At 36.6% G+C, this 15,499-nt stretch overlaps 1 protein-coding gene across 5 annotated transcripts in view; it reads left to right on the plus strand.

The window, feature by feature from the left end:
- The window catches only part of WWP1 (WW domain containing E3 ubiquitin protein ligase 1), a 61,688-nt gene that overhangs the window by 38,836 nt on the left and 7,353 nt on the right, over positions 1-15,499 (plus strand). For all 5 annotated transcript variants that reach the window (XM_052704688.1, XM_052704686.1, XM_052704685.1 and 2 more), the window contains 9 exons: positions 323-418; positions 1,062-1,236; positions 7,013-7,067; positions 7,180-7,264; positions 7,375-7,503; positions 8,540-8,612; positions 8,705-8,776; positions 9,346-9,434; positions 12,516-12,675. In XM_052704688.1, the coding sequence (XP_052560648.1) occupies positions 323-418; positions 1,062-1,236; positions 7,013-7,067; positions 7,180-7,264; positions 7,375-7,503; positions 8,540-8,612; positions 8,705-8,776; positions 9,346-9,434; positions 12,516-12,675 (934 nt within the window). The remainder of the gene's footprint in view (positions 1-322; positions 419-1,061; positions 1,237-7,012; positions 7,068-7,179; positions 7,265-7,374; positions 7,504-8,539; positions 8,613-8,704; positions 8,777-9,345; positions 9,435-12,515; positions 12,676-15,499) is intronic.

The raw sequence follows: 15,499 nt of genomic DNA on the forward strand, positions 1-15,499 counted from the left end.
AAACCTGAAGCAGATAATCACTTTCATTTTCAGATACCTCAAATAGAATTTAGAAGTACTTCTGAATATCAGTGTGTGTTCATTTTAGATTCCACATCCCGTAAAGAAGCCTTTATGGTGGTACCAGTTCAAGCAGGAAGTAAATGTATTTTATATGTATTTTAGTGTGCATTGCCTTCAGTGTTTTAGAATGTTTTAGAATTGTTTTAGAATTGTAGGGTGTTCATTCAGTAACAAAATGGTTTTTTTTGGCTTACTGGGAAATAAGCCCTAGGGAAATATTTTCGCCTTGACTTACATGAAAGTCTTTTTCGTCCTGAAGGTGGGAGCAAAGAAAGGATCCTCATGGGAGAACCTATTATGTTGATCACAATACACGAACTACAACGTGGGAAAGACCACAGCCCTTGCCTCCTGGGTACTGTAGACTTTTCTTGATTTAAAGTTGATAATGCTGCTATGTTCTTTTTCTTCTAATGCACAACAAAAAAACAAACCCTACTGTCTTGGTTTTAATGAGCAGCTCATTGAAAATGTATCATACATTATAAATTAAGAAATCTTAACATGCAGTTAGCTTAGAACTGTGTTAATTTCCATAAGAATATTGGTGTATGTCTACGTATTTCATTCTGATCACTTGTTCAAACACAGCTGCTGAATTATGTTGTTCTTCCTGTAAAACTTCAGTGTTAAAATAATGAAGATTTTACCATCTTTATTTAGATGGCATGACTAGTGTGGTGCAGTGATTACCAACCTCTGATTCCCAGGCGATATTGGATTTTCTGTGAAACCTGACAATATTGATCACTGTCACAAGAAGTTACACAGTTAAAACTGAGGGTGACAGTGTGAGACAAGGATGTAATGTTTGCCCAGTGTGCTTTGCTCCCCAGCCAGTAAAGCTGGAGAGTGCTTTTGTGTACTTTAGAAATTAAGATTAAGCCTATCATTCCAGAACTCCATTCAAATAATATCTGGGATCTTAGCATAAAGAGAAAATGAGCTATGCAATATTACTGGAAAGTTTAGCTGTTAATGTTTGTGTTTCTTGATAGCTGGGAAAGAAGAGTTGATGATCGTGGAAGAGTTTACTATGTGGACCATAACACCAGAACAACGACATGGCAGCGGCCAACAATGGAATCAGTCAGGAACTTTGAGCAGTGGCAGTCTCAGCGTAATCAACTGCAGGGAGCTATGCAACAATTTAACCAACGATACCTCTATTCGGTAAATTCTGTATAAACTTTAGAAACTTCAGAAGAGAGATACAGCTATATTTCCCTTTGAATTGGTTCCCTAATTTGAGCCTGCATGAAACTGAAGACTTTTAACGATAGCAGTAACTGGTAAAAGTAAAGCACTCCCTTAACTGAAAAGGAGTGTAAAACCTGTATTATGAGCACTTTATATATTAAGTGGCATTCAAAATTTCTTTAGTGATTAGGAGTCTCTCATCGGTACAGGTGGTAATTCTTTTTCTTTGAGCTCATTTTGAAGCTTAGGGGACTGGTTCAACTCTGGAATTTCAAACATGGCTTTCCATTTCTCTCATGTGGTGGCTTACTTAAATCTACTGGTAAAAACTATCATGAGCAGTTTCAAAGACTACATTAGCCTGGAGGAGAGAAAGCTCCACAGAGACCTCACTGTGGCTTTTCAGTACTTAAACGGGGCTTAAAAAAAATGGGGAGTGACTTTTTTACCTGGGCAGATAGTGACGGGACAAGGGAGAATAGTTTCAAACTAAAAGAGGAGAGATTTAGATTAGATGTGAGAAGGAATTTTTTTTACTTGGAGAATGGTGAGGTGCTGAAACAGGCTTCTCAGGGAAGCTGTGGATGATCCCTGGAGATGTTCAAAGCCAAAGCTGGGTTGGGTGGGGCCCTAGGTAGCCTTATCTTGTGGATGGCAACTCTGCTTACAGCTGAGGAGCTGGAACTAGATAATCTTTAATGTCCCTTCCAACTCAAGTCATTCTGTAAATCTAGTATTGAGTTATTGAGACTTTTTTTTTTTCATTTCTGACTGGATAAATGCAACAGTTTTTTATGTTGTTTTGTTTTTGTTTTCCTCCATGGCACTTGTGTATCACTTTTCTAAACACTTCCTTGTAAGACTTGGGTTCATTCTCTTATATTAAGATCTAGTCCTAGAGACTTCACAAATGAAACACAGCTGGAATGCTTGAAGGAGAAACAACTTCATTTTGACTTCTGCTCTAGGACTGTGTGCATTAGGAAGGCTAAATTTCCTCTAAATTTAATAAACTTCTTTCAAGTATCCTGTCTGAAATGAAGTAGTTTGCAGTATTCTTGTGTATAATACTTCTCAGCTTTTTGTTACCTAATTAGACATATCACCAGCAATTGCAGAAATATGTATTGCCACTGATTTTCTTCAGTCCTGTGCTGTGCATCATAGTCTATTTAACCAACACAATTATAGAATAATTGTGGTTGGAAGAGCCATCTTTGTGGCTCTTCATTGGACCCTCTCCAATAGCTGCGTATCTCAACATGTGGCCTCCCCAGTGCTAAGTAGAGTGGAGTGATTACCTCTGTTGACCAGCTGGCAGTACTTTGCTACCCAGAATAAATTTAGCCATCTTAGAGCAAGGACACATTGCTGGCTCTTGTTAGACTTGTCCACTGTGACCTTGAGTTACTGTTCTGCATAGCTGCTTTCCAGCTGAGTTGCTCCCAGTCTGGATTTATTCCTTCTTGGGTGCAGGACTTTGCACTCATTCCTGTTTAACTGCACGAGGCTCCTGCCATCACCTTTCTCCATTCTGCTATGTCCCCCAGCATGACTCTTTGATGTATCAGTCCCATCACTCTTGGTTTTATGTAATCTGTGAATTTACCAGGGGCGCATTCTACCTCATTGTCTGGGTCATTAATGAAGATATAAAACAATACTGGACCCAGTATTAACTCCTAGAGTGCTCTGTCTGTTACTGGATTCAACTAGACTTGACACCACTGACAGCTTCTTTTTGGGTCTGACTAACCAGTTTTCAGTCTGTCTTCTCATCCAGAATGTACTTCAGTGGCTTGTCTATGAGGATCATATGGGAAACAGTTTCAAAGGAAGGACTTACTGAAGTTGAGGAAGGCAATATCCATTGTTCTCTCCTCATCTATCAGGCCAGTCATTGCATCATAGAAGCACAGCAGACAGGTCAAATGTGACTTCTGCTTAGTAAATCCACATAGAGTCTTTCTGATAATATTCTTGTCCTTCACATGCCTGGAAGTGGTTTCCAGAATTAGCTGTGCCATTGCCTTCCCAGGGACTGAAGTGAGGCTGACCAGTCTGTAGATCCCTGGGTTCTTTTTCATGCCTCTTGTGAAGAAAGTAATTTGATTTCCTCCAGTCTTCAAGCATGTCTCCCAGTTGCCATGACTGACTGAAGATTATCAGCAGTGGCCTCAAAGTGACATTTACCAGCTCCCTCAGCACTCCCTTGTCAAGGCCCATGGATTTATGAATGTCTCTGACCTGATCTGCCTCCACCAAGGGTACATCTTCATGGCTTGGGCTTGATGATCTCTAGAGGTCCCTTCTAACCTCTACAATTTTGTGACCAGACTTTCTACCTGGTCTCTGGGACCCTGGATTCCTGAAGACCAGTCTTGCTAGTAAAGACTGAGGCAAAGAATGCCTTCAACCTTCTATGCGTTCTGTACAACCAGATCTCCTGTCTCATTCAGCAGTGAGCCCACATTTTCCTTAGTCTTCTTCTTGTCACTCATGTAGTTAAAGAAGTATATATGTCTTGTTGCCATTGACATCCCTAGTTAGTGTCAATTTTGCTAGGGCTTTGGCTTTCGTAACCTCATCCCTGCATGCTCAAAGGATGTCTCTATTTCTTGGAGATTACCTGTTCCTGCTTCTGCCTTCTGTGTGCTCCCTTTCTGAGTTTGAATCTAATGAGAAGCTAATTGTTCGTCCAGGGAGATATGGGGATTGTAAACCATTGCTTTTTGCTGCTTGAAATTTTTGTATTTTTTTTCCTAGATTTGTTGACTTGTTTCTAATAAGTACTGAAATTTTACTGAATTCTCAGCTCAGCTGGAGTGCTGTTTGCTCAGATCGTGCCCTGTCATTATTACTTTGTGCCAATCTGTTCATACTGTCAGAACTGTTAGCTGCTTAGACATTGCTTAAAACATAGGGACAGACTTTATCATCTCATTTTGGTAAGTTGCTAGAGAGCAGTATTAATGAAAAAATGGCAATTACCATTCAAATATGGGTGATTTGAGAAATGTTGATATTGAATTGCATATCTATTCGAAAGAATAAAAAGAAGCTGATTCTTGATTTAAAAAAAAAAAAGCAAATCTTCCATTGCTATCTTTAGAGGCAACTTGAAAAATAAAAAAGGAGGCATACAGATGACTTAGCTGCAAATGTGATAATTGCAGCTGAAGCCAAGAAGTGTCGTTCTCTGTTTTTATACTACTTTGATGAGTTGCTTAAACATCTCAGGAAACTAACTTCTCCTGATCTGAGATTTATTTGGTTTTTAGTTAGATTTATTCTCTGAGAGAGCAGTGTATTTTTTATTTAGATCATGTTTCTTTATTGATTTAATGATAACTCTCGCTAAACACCATAGATTTATTTCTCACTTTCTGACCTTATAATCATCCAATTGGAATTTGTCAGACAGAATATACTTGAAGGAGGAGAAGAGATAATTGGACTGTTTGCATCCCTCTCACATCTCTTTATGGCTCTGTTTTTTAGGTAGCATATCCGTTGCATCCTTAGAACTCACATTTTTGAGGAGAAGAAAAATTGAAATGCTATGAAATGCATGCTAGAAAGTATGAGTGGTTGGTTTTTTTTCTTTCCATTTTTATCTTTTAGGTAGGTGCTTCTATACACTTCTCAAACTGTTATAGTCAAATGAGGTGACTTGTCTTCCTCTGACACACCAGAACTCTGCTTATATAGCAGCTTCTGAGTAACATAGTTTATTTTCTGGGAAACCATAATTTAATCCTTTTAATAAACAGGTTGAAATTTCGGCTGTCTTGAGTGATCAAAGATAAGTTATGTGAAGGAAATAATAATCACAGCCTTACCATTCTTACAGTTATTCTCGTTTTTGTTCTTTTTTTCTTTTTCTTTCTGTTGAAAGTACTCTCCTGGAATTGATGTTTTTCATTATCTTGCTGTTGTTTTATGCATCGCTTTCTAGCTTCCTTCTCTTTCGTTGTGTTGTTATAAGAGTAGCTAGTCCTTTTCCTTTCTTACCATCTTTTTCATGGAATATAGCAGCACCATATTGCTACTTAGACACTTCATGTAAGGAAGTAAGTGTAAAATAATTTATACTTGAGCCAAATCCATTGTTACTTGGACCCAGGTGTAGACTAATTCTAATACTAATTTCAAAATATTTAATGTGATTAGTGTTGCTTCAGACTTTGTTTTCTTATCTTGTAACTTGCACATAGGTAGTTGCAGTATACATTTCTGAAATTGCTGTTTTTTAGTAAATATCACATATGTCAACTATTTATATTCAAATGAATTAGGGAAAAACAGAATAGTTATTTGTGGGAAAAAAAATTCAATATTCATTCAAAGTAGAAGACTTAAAAAAAAGAGTTTTGGAAGATTAACATTATTTAAAAACTGCGACTTGTGTATAATATAAAGGTAGTAAATGATAAATATGTTAGAAATGGTCAAATATTGTGGTTTGTTTTCTTAAATATACTGTTTAATTAAGAACATAGCATTTGTTGGCCACATATAAATAATTGGGCACATTAAAAAGATGAGAGAACTCTGAATTATTCCACCATTCACTTCCTTTGCAGTTAGCATTTTCCACTGTGTGCTATTGTTCTTACACATACTACAGAGAAATCTCTGGTTACAAGGTCATAGTGACTATATACAATCCAAAAGCAGAAAATAATAACTTCATTTACTTCTGAGATGATAGTAATTCTCTCTTTTTGAGTATGTGCATTGCATTTTCTTACGATCCTTGCTCTGCTTCTGTATCACAGGGGAACACCAAAAAATACTGTAGCCTTTCTTATGTGAATTTGCTGTTTGGAAGCTCTTAGGGCTTGAGAATTTTTGTATTGCAAATGTTATTTAAAACTAAAGCAGTACTGGCAGAAAGCTGATCCTTAAGATACTCTGGAAAATGTAGATTGGTTTCCACTTATCAAAATTTAATTCTGTGGAAAAGAACAACATAACCAGGCAAGCAAGCTTCACCATTGTAAAGGTTTTAAAGAGGGTGCTTTTAGTTATAAATTAGAGCACAGATCCTGTGGTCTGGGGTCATTTCTGCCTTATATATTCTATTCATAAAATGTTTCAAACTCTAATCATACCATATTTTGTATCCTTGGGAGCTACTGGAGGACTTCTGCAAGTTTACAGTTTACTTTAGAAGTTTAGTATGGTTCTTCATAGTATTTTAATCTTTTCTTAAATTATTTTCCCCTTTAACCTTGCTGTATTATATGAAAAACATCTGAATGTTTTAATGGAATGCAAGTGTTCTGACAAAGAAAGACAAATATTTGAAATAGCTATAAAATAGCTATTGAAAATAGCAGAGAAGACATCATCTACTGAGGATATGAAAAAATACTTTAATTGGCATTAGACTTTGTGTTTTAACACATACTTTGAATTTTTAATTAATAATAAAGTCTTTTCTTAAGCAGGAAGTGCACATCTTTTCATATAACTTTTGTGAACCGCACAATTTTTAAAATCACTGGCTCTCTCAAGTTTACAAGAAGAAGGAAAAGTATGGTATGTAGGGTTGGAAACAGTGGAGGCAAAAGAACAAATCATAAATTGTCACACAATTATGTTTTTCTACCAAAACAGACTAAAAATGGCATGCTATCCAAGAGGTGTAGTCTACACAGCTAGTGGTAAACTTTAAACATATTATGGGAAAAAATAATGACTAGTATTTGGCCTAACTGGATGTACTCTTGTTTATAAATAGGCTTCGATGTTGTCAGCAGAGAATGATCCACTTGGGCCTTTGCCACCGGGGTGGGGTAAGTTAATTAGCTGTTGACTTCAACAGATGACAGTTAGAGAAATTTGGAATGCAATTATTGTATAGTTTGTGTGTGTTTGTTTGTTTGTTTGTTTTCTCTTTTTCCCTAGAAAGGAGAGTGGATTCAAATGATAGGGTGTATTTTGTAAATCATAACACAAAGACAACGCAATGGGAAGACCCTCGAACTCAAGGGTAGGTGTGTATATTGACTGTATAAATGAAAAGATCTTGCTTAATTATCACTTTAAAAGTCATGATATAGGCAGGAGGCAAAAATTACCGTCTTTGTTTTTTTCCTACAGTTTACAAAACGAGGACCCTCTTCCGGAGGGCTGGGAAATCAGATACACTAGAGAAGGTGTACGATATTTTGTTGATCATAATACAAGAACTACCACCTTCAATGATCCTCGTACCGGGAAGTCTTCTGTGTAAGTGAGGAAGTGTAAAAGTATTTTCTAACATTTTCATTTGTTACATTTCAGTGATGCAGTTCTTCGCATACCAGAAAACAGTCTATGCTTCTAGCTAGAATTGAGCAATAAATTATAAACATGTTGTTTTCTTGTAAACCTATTTTCAACCTTTAATTGTCAATTTCTCTGTGCCACGCTTCACCGTACTACTGTAAGGTTCAGTAGTTTCTATGCACCGTTCAAATACGAAGATTGTAATTGCACTGTAAATTGAGAAAGGAAGTGAGGTAAGCTAGTACGTCATAAATTCAACTAATATAACTAATAAACAATTTTAATGGAAACAATAAATGATTGTAAGATGTGTTGCTTATAGTTAGACACGCTCCAATAATATTAATGGCTAAGCAAACAAGTTCTGAATACTTGTCAAAATTTTACTTGCAGATCTTCTGTTTCTAAATAGGTTAATCAGAAGTGTTGACCCAGCTGATGGTGTCTGTCTTAATGCCTTTTGTGTACAGTAGCATTTACGGAGCTTACCTTTGATGTGTCAATGCCATTTCCTCCAAAGAACCTGTAGATTGCTGTACTATAAATTTCTTCTTGGTTCCACAAACAGTTGAAGCCTTTATTACCTATGTTAACCCCTGGTGTGTGTTGATGTGATTAAGATCATACTGCAATCTTTCTCTCGGTGAATACAACATAATAGATGTCTTTCCTTTACCTGGCTTTTAATTTTTACAAAATTGATAGATATTAGAAATCCTCAGAATCTGTACTCTCCTAAATTGAGTAATACCTTTAACAACAACAGCAAAAAGGTGTAGCAATGGTGAGGAATGGAAGACTGGCCAACCAACCGTTTTGTTTATTTGGGAAATAATACAAAAACAAGTTGGGACATGTATTAAGAATTTCCATTTGTGATCGTATCTTCTGATTGCAATCTTTTGTGCATTTTTGAAATCTGCAAGCTTTTGTTTGGTGTTGAAAGTTCTGTTTGATGTCTGTGTGGTTAATGTATCTCAAATATATTCCCTTACAGAAATAAAGGGCCACAGATTGCCTATGAGCGTAGCTTTAGGTGGAAACTTGCTCATTTCCGTTACTTGTGTCAGGTACTGATTAAGTAATTACTCAGTTTTTGAGTCTTTTTGAATTTTCATAAATGTATTTTATGCCTTGTAACATTATTACTTTATGATTACAGTCCAATGCACTGCCAAGCCATGTGAAAATCAATGTATCCAGACAGACTTTGTTTGAGGATTCCTTCCAGCAAGTAAGACCGCAAAATTTGTCATGTTTATAAGCTGAAGTTTTTCAGCTTCAGTCTGTAGCCAATGTATATTCTTTCTTCTCTGTGATTATCAGAATGCTTGCTGCCCTTGTTCCATCAAAGCTTCTTTTAGTAGGGTCCTCTATAAACTAAAAGTATATTATCAGTGAAAGTATATTTCACTTTAGATTAGAGGAAATCATGTTTTTAAGTTAGTTGTCTAAACTCCCAAATCTACAATATGTGAGATGAAAAGCTTTTTAGCCAGTTTTCCTTTAAGATTGGCAAATACTGTATGGCTTTGGAAGAGTATAAGAACAGGGCAGCCGTATAGTGATAATTTCCAGATAAGCTCTTGCTTATCTGTTGCTCAAGGATTTTGAATCTGAGTTGGCATTTTTGTGTTCAGTTCCTTGAATGCATGTTCTATGAGTTGATGTAATTGCTTTTCAAATCTTTGTAAACATTTGTCCTATATGGTATATCTGTAACAATTAAGTCTAAATTTGGAGGAGCAATTGCACTGAAAATACATTGTTTATAATTTAGATTGAATTTTGTGTGTTTCATAGATTATGGCATTAAAACCCTATGATTTGAGGAGAAGATTATATGTTATATTCAGAGGAGAAGAAGGATTGGATTATGGTGGATTGGCAAGGTAAAATAAAATTTATTTGGAAGTGTTATTTTTCCCCCCCCTTTTTTTTTTATGGCATTCTAATCTTGATTTCTAATGTCATTCTATTCAGAAAGTAACTGCTTGCTTTTACAGTCTTGTCTAGGTTAATTCTCTAGCTCCCCTTAATGTATTAAGGAGGTAGAACTAGCAGCTCTGGCAATTGTTATGAGTACAAATTATATTAGTAAAACTATGATCTCACTTGTGTTCATTGACAAAGACTGATGCTTACATTGGATTTTAGTTTTTTTGAGCCAATAAATTTCTCTAGACAGAGTTATTTCAGAAAGTTTCTACCAAAAAGTTCAGCTTTGTTGAAAATAGGGATTGTGGAGTACATAATTTTTGCTTATTTAGGAAAAAATCAAACAGACAAATACCAGGTTAGGGGATGATATGAGCAGGATGGCAGTGAGCAAGGAGAGACCAGTGCAGGTGTGCAGTAATGGTGGAGGACTTTGCAGGCTGTGTAGGAATACTCAAAAGCTAGAGCACAAGTTTTTCTAGAATATGAAGTGGATTCAAAAGAATTTTAACAAGAAAATCAGGTAAAGTGCATTTCCTTTATTGTCCATATAGTGGATAACCACTGACTGCTGCAGCCAATTACTTGACTGAGGTGCTGCTAGTAGGATGAAAATGTCAGTTACCACTGCAGGTCCACAGAACTAGATCTAGTGGTAGGTGATAGAGATTTTCTTTGCTGTGTTGTTTTTTTTTTTTGTAGTTGTTGTTTGTTTTTTTTCTTTTCTCTTTTAAAATGAGTTATGTTTTGGTTTTGTTCTGTTTCCAGCTAACTTACTCTGTTAAAATGTGCAGTATTTGTAAGTAAGTAAGGAAACCTTTTTTTGTGAACATTGAGCTTTTTTTGGATATGTGTGTGCTTATGTTTCTGAATTACAGTATTATAAAAAAAATTTTTGAGTACTGCAGGAAGAAATTATTATTGTTATTATTATTATTATTATTATTATTATTATTATTATTATTATTATTATTATTATTATTATTATTTTCCATGAGTTTTGTTTGGTTTGGTGATCCTATGATGTTGACCCTGGGCTTAAGCTGGGAACCGGGAGAGTCCAAGTAACCTGTTCCAGAGAAACAGAAATACTCCAGAGAAAAATAATTGAACTTGAAGATATCAGTCACAAAGTATGGCAGAATAAATTAAGAAAAGAAATATGCAAGTAGTAAAATTCCATAGATTTTGTAATAAATCTTGCCCAAGACATGGGATGTGAAGTAAGAAACAGCAAGGATCTCCTTGTAATTCAGCTGAGAGTTCTTAAATAAGTGCTCACGTACTGACTTGCTAATGCAGTGCTGTGTTAACGCAAGTATTGAAAGCCAATGCACCTGATTAATCATCCTGTCTTTTAGCTGGCTAAACTCTGTGTGTGTTCCCTCCAGATTTTTACCTTGTTTGGCAGGACCAATCTGAATTCTTTATCCTGTGGCTAGTTCTAGCTGTTAACATGAAAAAGATGTTGCTTCTACAAATTTCTTGCTGGTGACTGATTTGTTTCTTTTCTTGCTGTCTGGCTGTGATATAATTTAAAAGCTTATTAAATTTGATACTGCTATACAGAGTTAATATAATTGGTGGAGTCACCGACCCTGGGGGTGTTCAAGGAAAGACTGGATGTTGTATTGAGGGACATAGTTTAGTAGGAGCTATTGGGAATAGGTGAACGGTTGGACTGGATGATCTTTTAGGTCTTTTCCAACCTTGGTGATTCTATGATTCTATGATTCTATGAATTGTCTCAGTAAAAAACTTGCATAAAATGGTGTACAACATTCTTGTGCTTATTAGAAGATGCACAGAACCCAATTAGGGCTGTTTTATCCTAGCTGCCTTTCTCTGTTATTCTTTCTAAATAGCTTTTGAGTTAGAAGCATATTTTATCAAGTTGTGATCCATTACTTAAATTTCACTGAACTGTTAGGAGAAACACACCTGCAAACCTCTCATTCTCTAAATCTCCCCTGACCCGGTTTGAAGCCATTCCCTCTGGTTCTATCACTAGTTGCAAGAGAGAAGAGGCCGACCCCCAGCTCACTACAACCTCCCTTCAGGTAGTTACAGAGAGCAATGAGGTCTCCCCTGAGCCTCCTCTTCTCCAGACTGAACAATCCCAGCTCCTTCAGCTGCTCCTCATAAGCCCTGTGTTCCAGACCCCTCACCAGCTTTGTTGCCCTTCTTTGAACCCGCTCCAGGGCCTCAATGTCTTTCTTCCAGTGAGGGGCCCAAAACTGGACACAGTACTCAAGGTGTGGCCTCACCAGAGCTGTGAACAGGGGTACAATCACTGCCCTGTTCCTGCTGGCAGCACTAGTTCTGATACAAACCAGGATGCCATTGGCCTTCTTGGGCCACCCGGGCACACTGCTGGCTCATGTTCAACTGAGCATCAATCATTCCTCCCAGGTCCATTTCCTCTAAGCTGCCTTCCAGCCACTCTGCCCCAAGCCTGCATCTTATTATAATTTCAGGTCAGCTGAGTTGGAATCTATGAAACCAGGGAATGAAATGTATTAAGCCTCAACAAAAAAGTATTTTCATATCTTTGTGTCCTGTTGGCTTAACTGGTGCACGGTAATTTGTTAAATTGCCATAACTCAGTGTCTGTTTTGCTGACAGACTGGGAACGGAAATAAGATGATGTTTCATTTTACCTGGATTGTTCAGAACTTTTAAAATAGAGATTTGAATCATATGCAGTAAAGCAGGCATGGTGAGGGTGGATTCTGTGTAACTCCTGGGCAGCTAAAACCTATGCTATGAGAATGTGTTCAAGGAGAGAACAATCATTTCTAAGAGCTGAAAATGGTGACTCTGTGGCATTATAGTTTTTATGGATTGATAGTTTTTAAAGTGCATAAAGCTTTATATTTTTCTATGGCTGTAATACAACACTGTTAACATTATTTTTCCAAGTTTGCATTTATTTTGACCATTTCATTAGATGCTTAAAGGGAATGGTGATAAAGATGTGTGTGTGTGTATTTGATAGTTTTTATATGTATACCTGTTGGTTTTTTTTTCCATAGAGAATGGTTTTTCTTGCTCTCCCATGAAGTACTGAACCCTATGTACTGCCTATTTGAATATGCTGGCAAGAGCAACTATTGCCTACAGATAAATCCAGCGTCAACAATCAATCCTGACCATCTTTCATATTTCTGTTTCATTGGGCGTTTTATTGCCATGGTAGGTTAGAGTTTTAAAGTTTTATTGTTTCTTGTGTTTATACAATTATTTCTAAATGGTATTATTTTTACAGTTTTAATTTAAGCAAGTCCACCTGAAACGTTTCTGAGTGTTATGTTTCTTACATGCTGCATTTTCCTGGGATGGTGATGGAAATGAATATGAAATTCAAAATAACATTTTAATCTTGTCAATTAGACGTGTGTTCTTCATGTAAACAGTTGTCTTATTGCCTGAATACTGATGCTCTGACAAATGTGACTAATATTTTTGTAAAAAGGTTCCTCAGTTAAACTTGGTACGTCAGTATGTTAGAAAAAATGTGTTAAAAATGTTTTGCAAGTACATCGTATCCAAATATGTGTTTAAATTAAGGTTCAGAGGTCACATACATGGAAAAGCAGAAGCTTGCTGGGGAGTTTATAGCATCCTGAATCACTGCCATTATGTTTCTCTTAAAGCTATAAGCTAAACAGAGATGTTATATCATTTCTCCTCGTATCACTGAGCCTAGTATCTCTAATGGAGTTTTGCTATAACATGTCCTTTCATCTGGAGATAGAGGAAACTGCAGTGCCATTTAGCAGGAAGATGTGGTAAAGCAAATTATGTGCTAGAATCAAATTCTGTTTATTTTTGTAGTGATTTTTGTTCATAGGCATCATATAAATACTTTTTAATTGAGAAATCTACCTCATTAAAGAAGAGAATTTAATTCAAGTATTTAAAGTCATTAAAAGTCAAACTTTTCTTTCTTGAAACAGTTTGATATTTTCATTTTAAATTCTCTAAGAAAAAGAGACTAGTATAATAGTGCCTAATGTACATAGTTTCAAGGTTTGAATGGCACTAACTGCTCTACTTCCTGGAATACCTTCTAATGGCTTAAAATAGCTCAAGCAATAACCTAAATGTGAATCATTTTAAGGATTCTAGATGGTTGTAATAAGTGCAGTTACAGCTTCTGCTTGTCTCGGAATTCTAGAAGACTTGCTGCTTTCAGACCATAAAAACTTCACTTGACTTTAAGTATTGAAATAGCCACTGACCTTTTTGACTGCAGTGGAGTTAAATGTAAATATATGTCTTGTATTACTCCGTGTTACTCTCTTACTTGCATTACTCTTAACAAAACAAAATTCTTAAATGGCAGTTGATATCTGCGTGCTACAATTGCTCTGTTTGCTGTAAGATTACCGTCGCTATTAAACGAGATGATTTAAGACTGTACTTTTACAAAAACAATACAAAACAAACAACAGGAAATCATATGGCTGGATAATGCCCTCAGTGTTTATTTTGTCCAGTTCTACCAGTTCACTCTTCCATGAGAATTGTAGACTAGTTTAAAAGTAAACAAACGAAAAAAGGCCTCATGTCTTTATGCATGCTAGGGTAATCCTGAGAGGAGAAATGAGAATGTAGCGCAATCAAATGCAATGTTATCTTTTTCTGGAGAAAATGGGATGTTATGCTGGTTCTTTTTCTTAATATTTCAGCTTTAAGGAGAGTCAAGCAATAAATGCCTTACTGCAGCCTATTTTTAGAATGATTTAGAATGTATTTGCAGCCCAGAAGGCTGAGTTCCATCAAAAGAGAAGTAGCCAGCAGGGTAAGGGGGGGTGATTGTCCCCCTCTATTCTACTCTCATGAGGCCCCCTCTGGAGTACTGCGTCCAAGCCCCCAACACAGGAAAGATATGAAGGTTTTGCAGAGGCTCCAGAGGAGGGCCACAAAGGTGATCCAGAGGCTGGAGCACCTCTCCTGTGGAGACAGGCTGAAGGAACTGGGCTTCTTCAGCCTGGAAAAGAGAAGGCTGTGAGCAGACCTCACTGCAGCCTTCTAATATTTAAAGGGAGTTTATAAAGATGAGGGAAATCAACTTTTTACAGAGACCACTGGACAGTGATAGAACAAGGAGAAATGGTTTTAAACTGAAGGAAGAGAGATTTCAGGGGAAGTTTTCTACTGAGATAATGGTGAGGTGCTGGAACAGATTGCCCAGAGAGGTTGTGGAAGCCTCATCCCTGAAGGTTTTAAACAGGCCAGGGTACATGGGGCCCTGGGCAGTCTGATCTAGTACTTGATCTAGTGGCTGGTAACCATGCCTGTAACAGGAGAGTTGGAACTTCATGATTCTTGGAGTCCTTTCCAACCCAAGCCATTCTGTGATTCTCTGATTCTGATGTTTAAGAGGTAATTCAGTAAAGAATGTATAGTGGATTAGAGTGAGAAAAATTAATAGAATATAAGGTACTACTGTGAAAATATCAGCTTTCAGAAGAACTGAGTCTGTATAGAGGTTAATACTGTGTGCATGCAGTGATGTTTGCATAATATTGTGATTCAGTGCTGCTAACTGGGTCACATCATGTGTGTGTATGTAGTGAGGCATTTTTGTAGTGTGATTTTTGATAGGAAGAGTCTAATTTCTCTTTTTTTTTCCCATAAAGAAGGTGATTCTGAAAGCTCTTTCAGAAACATCAATTGCATTTTTAATTATTTTTACAAGCTGTAGTAGCATTGTGTAAAGGATGATTTTGCAGGATGTATGCACGTAGTGAAGATGGTCAGTAGTATTCAGGTAGGATCAAAAAACATACTCAAGTAGGATTAAGTAACACTTGGCATACATACCTATCCACATAATAAGGAGGAAACATAGCAATTTCCTCATAAAATGGCTATATCCTTTTGTGAAATGCTTTTTTTATTGTACACTTGAATAAATTTTGTCAATTAAACTTAGTACTCACTTAATGTAACATTGTTTTTGTTTATTTGTTGAAGTACAAAGCTGCTACTTCTGCTTTTTATCACTTGA

The sequence above is a fragment of the Tympanuchus pallidicinctus genome, unplaced genomic scaffold (genome assembly GCF_026119805.1).
Source record: "Tympanuchus pallidicinctus isolate F22 unplaced genomic scaffold, pur_lepc_1.0 scaffold5, whole genome shotgun sequence".
NCBI classification, from domain to species: Eukaryota; Metazoa; Chordata; class Aves; order Galliformes; family Phasianidae; genus Tympanuchus; species Tympanuchus pallidicinctus.